At 46.3% G+C, this 12,006-nt stretch overlaps 1 protein-coding gene across 4 annotated transcripts in view; it reads right to left on the reverse strand.

Annotated features, from left to right (window-relative positions):
* The window catches only part of LOC130291123 (phosphatidylinositol 3,4,5-trisphosphate 5-phosphatase 2B-like), a 131,604-nt gene that overhangs the window by 48,163 nt on the left and 71,435 nt on the right, over nt 1-12,006 (reverse strand). For all 4 annotated transcript variants that reach the window (XM_056539568.1, XM_056539566.1, XM_056539567.1 and 1 more), the window contains one exon: nt 588-675. In XM_056539568.1, the coding sequence (XP_056395543.1) occupies nt 588-675 (88 nt within the window). The remainder of the gene's footprint in view (nt 1-587; nt 676-12,006) is intronic.

Here is a 12,006-nt window from a genome sequence, read left to right on the forward strand (position 1 = left end):
AGACTTGGAGCTGTTTTTAAAATAAATTAACTCAGTTTTTCTATTCCTGGATATCCCCTTTAATATGGATTATCAGAAATCCGGGAATAATGGAGTAACCGAGTCACACATCAGTAAACATTAAATACCATTTACATCAGTGTCATCCGCACTACAAGCCTATACCAATAAGTTAGTGTTAGTGATCTGATGACAGATTCCCTTTAAGGGGTTAAACCTAAAAATATACCAATAAAAACTACAAGCCATCCTGCAAGAAATAATATACCACATAATGAACAGGGGGAATTTAAAAAACCCCAATAATATTGGCAGAATTGCTTGTTTTTTGTTTGTTTGTTTTTAATTTCCCTTAAAAGGTTAAATAAAAGATAACCGATAAATTATATGTACCTGAAAAATTATATAATTAAAAAGTAAAACTCATATGGCTATGTTGATGGAAAAATATAAAGTAATGCAAAGAAAAAAGCATTAATGCCTAAAACAGTCTGGTAATCAGGACGAAAATAGAACTTTTAAACTTTTTTTTTTTTTGGGTAAAAAAAAACTTAAAAGCTCTTTCAATACCTAAAACAGTTACTGACCTGATTCCCTTTAGGAAGTAACACAATGGATGAGTGTCCAAAGACTTGTGCAAGTGTCTTCAAACTCCGCCAAGTGGCTTTAATCTCACTGAAAGTAAAATAACATAGGCAACTTGTAAATAAAGGCATTGGGGCAGGTTTACTGTTGCAAATGTGCCAGAGTTCTTCCAGTACTTATCCACTGCTGTATACTACAGAGAAATTTGTATAATTCTTTCCAGTCTGACCCTAGTGCTCTCTGCTTCCACCTCTGTCTGTGTCAGGTACTGTCCAGAGCAGGAGAGGTTTGCTATGGGAATTTGCTTCTACTCTGGACAGTTCCTGATATGGACAGAGGTGTCAGCAGAGACCACTGTGTTGAGACTGGAAAGAACTACACAACTTCCTCTGGAGCATACAGCAGCTGATAAGTACTGGAAGGATTACAATTTTTAAATAGTAGTCATTTACAAATCTGTTAAACTTTCTGGCACCAGTTGGAGTACCCCTTTAAGGCACATAATAGTTGTTGTAAACATAGTCTAAGAACCTGACAGATTTATCAAAAAGCCTGAGCTGTGCTGTGATAAATCTTGCACATTCTCAGACTTTTAGACTAAGTTTACTGTACACTGCCAAAGAATTTGAAAGTTCATGGCCATAAATATATAAAACTCAACATATATGCAGTCATGGATGTAAATGTTGACACCCCTGAATTTTTTCTAGAAAATGAAGTATTTCTCTCAGAAAAGGATTGCAGTAACACATGTTTTACTATACACATGTTTATTCCCTTTGTGCTAACTCGACATAATGTCACACCAAACTCCAAAAATGGTCTGGACAAAATTAATGGCACCCTTTCAGAATTGTGGAAAAATAAAAAAATTTCAAGCATGTGATGCTCCTTTAAACTCACCTGGGGCAAGTAACAGGTGAGGGCAATATAAAAATCACACCTGAAAGCAGATAAAAAGGAGAGAAGTTCACTTAGTCTTTGCATTGTGTGTCTGTGGGTGCCACACTAAGCATGGACAACAGAAAGAGGAGAATAGAACTGTCTGAGGACTTGAGAACCAAAATTGTGGAAAAATATCAACAATCTCAAGGTTACAAGTCCATGTCCAGAGACCAGACATTTTCAAGAAGTTTGCAACCCTTGGCACTGTAGCTAATCTTCCTGGGCGTGGACGGAAGAGAAAATTTGTTGAAAATTGTCAGCACAAGATAGTCCGAAGAGTGGATAAGCAGCCCCAAACAAGTTCCAAAGATATTCAAGCTGTCCTGCAGGCTCAGGGAACATCAGTGCCAGCGCGAACTATCTGTTGACATTGAAATGAAACGCTATGGCAGGAGACCCAGGAGGACCCCACTGTTGACAGACATTTTGCCAAAATGAACTTGAGTAAGCCAAAATCCTTCTGGGAAAACGTCTTGTGGACGGATGAGACTAAGATAGAGCTTTTTGGTAAACACATCATTCCACTGTTTACAAAAAACAGAATGAGGCCTACAAAGAAAAGAACACAGTACCTACAGTGAAATATGGTGGAGGTCAATGATGTTTTGGGGTTGTTTTGCTGCCTCTGGCACTGGGTGCCTTGAATGTGTGCAAGGCATCATGAAATCTGAGGATTACCAACAGATTTTGGGTCGCATTGTACAGCCCAGTGTCAGAAAACTGGGTTTGTGTCCAGACCGGTGGCAGCACAGACACACACAGGACCTCTACCCAGCTCTACAGTACTACCACAAGCATCTACTTGGGCACTGTAAGTGGACCCGAGTAAGGCATGAGTTCATGCCGAAACACATTGTCCCCGTTATAACAATGAAAGCATTTTATTGTCCTGTGCTGTTCGAGTCCTCGCTTCATGTTCTTGTTGTGCAGCGCCTCATCTGTCTACCATTACTATCGGCCCCCATTATTGGGGCCCGATACTGGTAGGAGCGCAGCAGCCAACTAACACCATTGACCCAGCCCGTGCTTATTGCCATACCATCCATTCCACGGCTTTACAAGGTGGGTATCTCACTGTGGTGTGGGGAAGGGCACACATCAGCAGATGCCACTCATCAGGGAGCTCCCCCTGTGTTTTTTATCCTTCTCCTTCTCCAAGCATCCGAGATCTTGGGTCTTCCAGCAGGACAATGACCGCATACATACGTCAAAAAGCACCCAGAAATGGATGGCAACAAAGCGCTGGAGAGTTCTGAAGTGGCAGCAATGAGTCCAGATCTAAATCCCATTGAACACCTGTGGAGAGATCTTAAAATTGATGTTATGAAAAGGCGCCCTTCCAATAAGAGAGACCTGGAGCAGTTTGCAAAGGAAGAGAGGTCCAACATTCTGGCTGAGATGTGTGAGAAGCTTATTGATGGTTATAGAAAGCGACTGATTTCAGTTATTTTTTCCATAGGATGTGCAACCAAATATTAAGTTAAAGGGGTACTCCGGTGCTTACACATCTTAGGATAAGATGCCTGATCGCGGGAGTCCCGCAGCTGGGGACGCCCCTGATCATGCACGTGGCACCCCATTTGTAATCAGTCCCCGGAGCGTGTTCGCTCCGGGACTGATTGCGGTTGACCGCAGGGCCGTCGGAGTGTGATGTCACGCCCCTGTGTGACGTTACGCTCTGCCCCTCAATGCAAGCCTAAGGGAGGGGGCATGATAAGGAGTACCCCTTTAAGGATGTACCCCTTTAAGGATGCCAATAATTTTGTCCAGACCATTTTTGGAGTTTGGTGTGACATTATGTCCAATTTGTTTTTTTTCCTAAATTTTTTGGTTAAGTTCCAATACACACAAAGGGTATAAACGTGTGTATAGCAAAACATGTGTTACTGCAAACCCTTTATGTGAGGAATACTTAATTTTCTAGAAATTTACGGCCATGCCTGTATAAATGTATGTTTGTTCTGGCACAACTTCCAAATGGCTTGAGATATTTCAATGAAACCTGGTACACATGTTACTTATATGTCTACTAAAATACAGTAGAGTTAAATATAACCTTATGGAAAGGTGGGGGTTTTCCACTGAAGTCATGCAAGTCTATTGGACTCCTGGTATACCTCCTGATTGTGTTACTCTCGGGCTGCAGAGACTGCCCAGGATTTTTTAAGGAAAATTGTCATCAGTGGCACTAACCTGTTGGTGCAGGTGTGTAGTGCGGGTTACACAGATGATAACCAAACTTACCTGTCCCCGTTCTGTGATCCTGTCGTGCTGATATCTTGCTCTGTATCTTCCATTCCAGAGGTGTGGGTGGAGCTTCCTGACATCATCGTTCCTGCTGCCCCAAGTCTGCAGAGAATCAGCATTGGTGACGTTAGGAAGCTCTGCCTGTGTCCTAGCCCACAGCTGGAATGGAATATGCGGAGCAAGGTACTTGGGACACATTTATAATGAGTCTTAGACACCTGGTTAGAGTCAAACTGTGGTAAACCCACAAAATGTGACTGGTCATGATTTGGAAATACATACTCCTGTCTATATAGGGACTCACAGCTGACAATGTATATCAAAGCAAAAAAACAAGCCATGGAGTGAAATGAACTGCCTGTAGAGCTCAAATACAGGATTTGGTGGAGGCACAAATCTAACGAAGGATACAAAAAAGGTCTGCTGAGCTGAAAGTTCCTAAGAAAACATAGGCCTCCATAATTTTGAAATAGAAAAAGTTTGGAACAACCTTCCTAGAGCCAGCAACCTCAATAAACTAACTAGGGGGAAAAGTGCCTAGGGAAAGGATGACCAAGAACCTAGTTGTCACTTTGGCTGACTTTCAAAGATTCTGTGTGCCCCCTTGTCTTTTGAGTTTTTTTCTCCCCATACTCTTTGTATGAACCATTTATATAGTTAAATAAGTTCCCCCTTAAAAGGGTACTACGCCCCGAGACATCTTATCCCCTATCCAAGGATAGGGGATAAAATGTCTGATCGCGGGAATCCCGCCACTGGGGACCGGGTCGATCTCTCCTGCAGCCCCTAGTCATCTGAAGCAAGGAGCCGAAGTTTGCTCCGTGCCTGATGATTCACAATCCAGAGGCCAGCGGTTTGTGATGTCACGGCCCCGTCTCCTTCATGCAATTCTATGGACTTGCATTAAGGGGGCGGGGCCGTCATGTCACGAACCGCCGGTCTCTGGATCGCGAGTCTTCAGGTACGGAGCAAACTTTGGCTCAATGCTGCAGATGACTAGGGGCTGTAGAAGAGATCGCAGGGGTCCCCAGCGGAGGGACCACCGCGATCAGACATCTTGTCCCCAATACTTGGATAGGGGATAAGATGTCTAGGGGCGGAGTACCTCTTTAAATGTCTCTTCTCAAGACTAAACCAATGTGATTATTTTAATATTTCCTCATAGCTAAGATGTTCCATGCCCCTTATTATATTAGTTGCGGTTCTCTTTACTGTTTTCAGCTCTCCAATGCCCCTTTTATCAATTGGTGCCCAAAACTGAACAGGATATTCCAGGTGAGGCCGTACCAATGCTTTATAAAGGGGTAGTATGATGTCCCTGTCCCTATAGTCCATGCCCCTTTTGATAGATGACAATATCCTGCTGGCCTTAGAAGCAGCTGTTTGACCTTGCATACTATTCTGTAGTCTATGATCTACAAGTACACCCAGATCCTTCTCTACCAGTGACTCTCCCAGTTTTACTTCCCCTAAAACATATGATGCCCAGGTGGTCCAGTACAGGATGGTGTTTCCCCGTACCCTTCTCCTGCCCTGTCAGGCAGAGTTCCTTTATGTCCCATGGGCCCCCTGCAGTGTTATCCCCTATGTACATATGTTTTATGTTAAAAGTGTAATACTTCTTTAATTACTGTGACCATGTGCTTGTTACCAGGAGGCCCTAGTGACCAGATGACCCTTCAAGTGACCTATGCGCTCCTTGCTAGACACCCCTATAAAAACCAGGGGTGGAGCTACCATCTCGCTCTTCCAGCATTCTTGCTCCTGCTGAGATCCAGTGCAGTCGTCTCAGTGTCCAGAGCATTGGAGTCCTCAAGCCCCCAAGTCTGCAGCCACAAAGTCAGCTCAAGTAAGCTCAAATGTATCTTCATGACAATTGTCAAGTCAGTCAAGTCAAGTCTTCTATATAGTCCCCGTGGCCTGCACTAAAGTGTCTCTACATACTGCAAGTCCCAGCAAACCTGCATGGTCCCCCTGTGTCACTGGTAACCTCTTTAGGATATTGGCTGTACTGCATAGACTGAATCACATGTCTACCCTCAGTAAAGCTACCGTTGTCTGTAACTTGGCGTCGGTGTCTTCATTGCCCCCGTGCCTAGCCCAGGACCAGAGGTATTACGTTTGGGTGGTTAAGGCACACAATAAGAAGGGGTTAATAACATCTGCCCCCAGGGTTACATCTGCCCTACATTGCACCCCCGCACACCAAGACTATTGGCGTCTCGAACAGGATACTTGTGTGCACCATATGCCACAAGTCCTCTCCCCTAGTCTGAACTGTGTCCAATAATGTTTGCAAAAATCGCATGCCGATGCGACAGAAGTGTACAGGACTGTTGTCATTAAAAAGTGTTTTACTTGTGGCGCTTGTGAAATAGAGAGGGAGGTGAAGGAAAGACTGTTGTTTGCCACTGTCGCGTGTAAAGAGTCAGGACCTGAAAGGGTTAAAGTGGTCCGGTGTTTCCCACGCACGTGAGCGGTCGCATCTCCGCCCTGTCAGTCCCCAGTGGTGATGCCTCTTCAGTGTTGCGAGAAGGAACCAAAGATCTGCCCTGTGTTGCACTGGGGAAGACTTTACCAGCCGGACCGAAACAGGAAGTTCACTGGGAGCAGCCATATTGGAGGTTCCGGAGGCTGCGTCCGGCTCTGCAGTCTATTACCTGGCACCGCTGCGGCGCAGACTCTGAAAGTACCTGCGGGCATCAGTATCCAGTCTCCAGTGTCGGTAACTATCCACGTTAACCCCCTAGTGACCAACAGTATTACTGGGTACCTACAAAATAGAGGGGGAGCGCCCCCCAGAGTACTTCCACCAGCAAAGACTAAACCGCTGCGGCACCTCAACCAGCATCTTAAAGTGACCGCACACTCAATTCTTCTTAAAGCGACAGCGCACTCAATTCTTCTTAAAGTGACAGCGCACTCATTTCTTCTTAAAGTGACGGCGCGCTCAAAAGTCTACAAGATGTAGAGAGTGCCCCTTCATCTACAGCAGCGGGATCTGCTGCCCCAGTGGCCAGAATACTACCAGTCCTGCCTGCAGTCCACATAAACAACCTGGGTGTTACAGCATCAGCACTGGTATTCATGGCAAACCCTGTCCTCCCTACCTACAATGGAGACCACTTCACCCTGAGGGATTTCAAGAAAAGGATCCAGAGTTTGTTTGTCTTTTACTCTTTCCCTCCTAATAAAGAGGTGCAATTTTATCACAGGACAACTACAGGGACCAGCACTAGAGGAAGTCTGCACCTTGCCCACCTCCAAGAAGGCGACTGTAGAGCAGATGTTTGAAGGGCTGTACCAGGTATTTGAGTCACATTCTGTTTCAGAGGTACATCTCCGGCTGTATAAAAGGCGACAGAAGCCAGATGAGACTTTAAGAGCTTATGACGTAGCCCTGCAGAATGCCCTAGAGACTGTCCAAAGACTTGATGGTATAACTCCTGAGAAGGGCAACAAGTTGTTAATGGACAGATTTATTGATGGGGCTCATAATAAGTGGGACAAAGCCCAAGTGAGAATGTTAGCAGTCCAAAACCCCAGTCTGTCCTTCCCCTCTTTTAAGAGACTGGCTATTCAAGTGATTTAGTCTGGGACTGAGTTAGAGGAAGTTTGAACCCCTGTCCCAGAGCCACTAGGGGCGGTAGCTAGACCCGTACCACCACCATCACTGGCCCCCACCCCAGTATCATCTGCTGTGCCAGTCACCACAGCCTCTGACCTACAAAGCTAAGTTCAATTTCCTGCTGCAATTTCAACCCTCTGCCCAATAGGTCCTCGGGGACCCAAAGATCCTTTTGTACCTATTGTAATAAACTAGAACATTGGAAAATGCAGTGTTGGGATTTAAACGGATTTCCCCTGAGGTCACGGACCGGCCCTCAGCAACAGTCATCAGGTCCAATCACCGAACTATCTAGGTTGCCTCCTGCCCCTATGTAAAAATTGTTGTAGAAGGTGTACAGTTGGAGGCGCTGATAGATACAAGGTCACAAGTGTCTACTATACCTAAAAAAAATGTTATAAGCCCTGGATGCTAGTTTATTGTGTGAGCCTGATGATGTTGACTTTAGAGTAGTGACGTGTAATGGACAACCAATACCCAGACATGGATATTGTGAGTCAACCATTCAGTTGGGAGAGCATGTACTTAGAGGGCAGGGAGTGATTGTAACTAATGTGTCAGATAAGGGATCTGCTGAGTTTATATTGGGAATGAACGTTAGAAAAACAGTTTTGCTCAAATAGTAGATTCTTTGCATGCCTCTCTCCCCTACATGTCTCCTTCAGGCCAGCGGGCTGCGCCGCATCACTTGAAAGTTCTACAGGCGGAGCAGAAGTTTGCCTACAAGCAAGGTGAAATCTGCAGAGTGTGAGTACAAGACATCAGGTCGGTGACCTTGCAACCTAACACAAAGACCACCATCTGGTGCCGAGCACGTCCTGGAGTAAGAAACAAGGACTATCAAGCCCTGCTAGAGCCTATGCAACTGGAAGATCATCCCCTTGTCTGAGCTGCGAGAAGCCTTGTCACAGTTACCAACGGGAGAGTCCCAGTCCGGTTAGTCAATCTGTCTCATGCTGTTACTGTGTTATCTAAATACACCCCAGTCGCCCAGCTGTATCTCATAGACTCAAGGGACATCTTAACAGAACGCAAGGTGGCCCAACAGTATGTGGCCAAAGTGGCTGAAGGATCCGATGCAAGTACTCCTGAGCCCTGGTGGGTGCAACTCCAAGTAGGAGATGATACTACCCCAAGGGATCAAGTCAAGGGAGTGGTCAATGTCACCAAAAGGTACCACAAGGCTTTTAGTAAACATCCCACAGACTTTGGACATACTTATATGATCCAACACAGAATCCTCACCGGTGACAGCCCACCTATTAAAGAAAGACGCCATCTGGTCTCGCCAGGCATGTATCACAGTGTAAAGAAGATGCTGAGATATCAGATATGAAAGAGGCGGACGTCATTCAAGAGAGTCAGAGTCACTTGGCGGCGCCCCTTGTTCTGGTCAAGAAAAAAGACCGAACTATCCGCTTTTGTGTTGACTACAGGAAGTTGAACAATGTCATACATAAGGACTCTTATCCTCTACCCAGAATCAAAGAGTTACTCACAGCCCTCGGGTCGGCTGTTTACTTCTCCACCATGGACTTAACCAGCGGATATTGGCAAGTGCCTATAGCTGTGGAGGACCAAGAGAAGACCGCCTTTGTGACACCCATGGGACTGTTCGAGTTTAAAAGTATGCCATTTGGGCTATGTAATGCCCCTGCTACGTTCCAGCGTCTGATGGAACGGTGCCTGGGCCATCTGAATTTTCAAAGTGTCCTTTTGTACCTGGACGATATCATCGTGTATTCCAAGTCCTACCAAGAGCACCTCAGTCATCTGTCAGACGTCTTCCAAGTCCTGATCAAACATGGGTTGAAGATTAAGCCGTCGAAGTGTCATTTGCTTAAGCCCCAGGTACACTACATAGATCACGTTGTCAGCTTCCTGTGATTTGCCAGCTACTACCGTCACTTCATTCCCCACTTCGTCCAGATTGCAGAACCCCTCACAGCTCTCCTGTGGGGAACGGCAAAGGAAAACTACAGTGATAGACTACCTGTTGAATGGTCCTAAGAGCAAGAGACAGTGTTCCGAGCTCTTAAATGTCTGCTGATCGAACCACCCATCCTGGCGTATCCAGACTACAGTAAGCCGTTCCAGATATATACTGATGCCAGCTTCGAAGGTCTGGGAGCTGTCCTGTCCCAAGTGCAAGAAGGGCAAGAGCATATGATAGCCTATGCCAGTCGTAACCTGCGAGGAGCGGAAAAAAACAATGCAAACTACAGCTCCTTCAAGCTGGAGCTTCTCCCCCTCGTATGGGCCGTGACCGAAAAGTTTAAGGACTACTTGGCTGTCACGCCATTCACTGTCTACATGGATAACAACCCATTGGCCAATCTGAATACGGCCAAGTTGGGTGCCATCGAGCAGCATTTGGGCCTCAAGATTGGCCAATTACAATTTCACCATCAAGTACAGGAGCAGCAAGTCAAATGTCAATGCCGATGTACTGTCTTGGATGACCCCTGGCGATGAACCACCTGTCAAAGCGAGTGGGAAGACGTGGAGATGCCCACATTTTACCAGAAGTTTGTGAAATCAGAATGTTATGACCCCTCTTGAGGACGGGAACCCAGGTCCAAGAATGTCCAAGATGACTTATACACCTGGAAGACAATACAAGACAAAAGTCGAGTCATGGGGGATCTGGACTACCTTCTGATGAAAAAGGTACCAACCCGTCTACGCCAGGCCCAGTGTGACTGTGAGTTGAAACGTCTGTGGCGACAGAGGAAGCGATTGTTCGTGCACAAGGGACTGTTGTACCAAAATTCTTTGGATCCGGTCTCTGGTGATTGACTTCATCAGATTCTGGTTCCCTGAAGAGATGCGGCGATGGTCCTCAACGAATATCATGATCAGTTGGGACACTATGGAGTCCACAAGACCGAGGCTACTGTCAGACGAAGATTCTGCTGGATTGGAAAGCGGAGCAACATTGAGAAAAGGTGCAGTGAGTGTGCAGTCCGCAACGTCACCAAGAATGTATGCAAGGACGCAAGAGCACCCCTCCATTCCATCCAGACTGAAGGGCCTAATCAATTGGTCGCGCTAGACCATGTCAAGTTGTCTCCTACCCGGTCCGGGTAGATTTATGCTCTCACCATGGTGGATCACTACTTCAAATGGGCTGTCGTAGTACCTGTTAAAGACCTCACAGCCAAAACAGCGGCCCAGATGTTCTACTCCAATTGGGTACAAACCCTTGGGTGTCCAGAGTCTGTCCTAATGGACCGAGGAACGGCCTTCGAGGCCACACTCTTCCAGGAGCTGTGTCAGTTCCATGCCTGTAAGAAACTTTGGACTACAGCTTATCACCCTCAAGGGAACAGGCTCTGTGAGCGCATCAATCAAGTCTTCATCCACATGTTGCGAGCAGCTTCTGTATCCAAGCACTAAGAATGGCCCCGATTGCTGCCTGAATTGTTGGAGATTTATAACAACATGGCCCATTGTTTTACAGGGTATACCCCTTTCTACCTGATGATGGCACATCATAGGCAGCTGCCGAAGGACCAGATGTTTGGGCTTCAGGCCTCGTTTAATAACTCCCCGAAAGCCTCCATGGAGTGGGTCTCTGACCATCAAAGAAGGATCCAAGAAGCAAAAGAGATTGTTGGCAAAAAGACAGGCGAGGCTCAATGAAGACAACAGCAAGATTATAACCATCAAGCCTCCCCCACACCCCTCCAGCTAGGTGACAAAGTCTGGCTGCAGAAGTTCCTGAGAACTCATAAACTGGACTCTATCTGGGAGACAAAACCATACACAGTGACGGCCGTACCCTATCCAGACTCTGACGTGTACAAGGTACAAAAACTCGGGTACGAGCCGCAAGTTGTCCATCGTAACAGAATCAAGCTGTGTCTCAAGGAAGACCTACCCGTGCTCCCAACACCTTCTCCACCGGTTGTCAGACCTGCGAGGGAGTATGTGCCGGGCGAGGGAATCCACCCATCCATTGATGTCCCTATGTTTTCCCCAAGTCAGCCTGCGGTTTTCTGTATCTTGCCAAACCCGGGACCGGCTCAACCAACCTTAGTTGCCACACCAGTCCCAGTCCTGTCACCGCTGGCGCCAGTCTATACCCCAACCTCCAGATCCCCCGTCTCACCAATGTCTTACCAACAAGTCCAAGTCCAGCCAGTCCAGAACAGCTACCTACTCTAGAATTCTACGAAAGAGCACCTGATCCAACTCAAGTTGTAATACATACATTTATTTAGGTGCACTACTGTGGTAGATGTTAAACTGTTAAAATTGAGACATTAGCCAGTATATCCTTATATGAAGGACATACCTGAGCCTGCACACCAACGCCAAGGTTTTCAAGTGGCACAGGACCTAACACTAAACCTACCTGTGTCGAATGGGCAATACCAGGGGCCAGTGGGCAATTACAGCAGCATTACGTCCGACTCACAGCCTGCTCCCAGTTACCTCCAATGTGGCTGGGCACACATACAATGGGAGGAGGGAGGCAGGCTATAAGCCCCACCCAAGCTAATGTGTTGCCGGCCTCACAGGTGAACCTAAATGCTGCCTAAAAAGTGATCAAGGTGCATTAAATGTGGAGTTTATACACCTCCAAATATAGAATT

This window comes from Hyla sarda, chromosome 9 (assembly GCF_029499605.1).
Source record: "Hyla sarda isolate aHylSar1 chromosome 9, aHylSar1.hap1, whole genome shotgun sequence".
Taxonomy (NCBI): Eukaryota; Metazoa; Chordata; class Amphibia; order Anura; family Hylidae; genus Hyla; species Hyla sarda.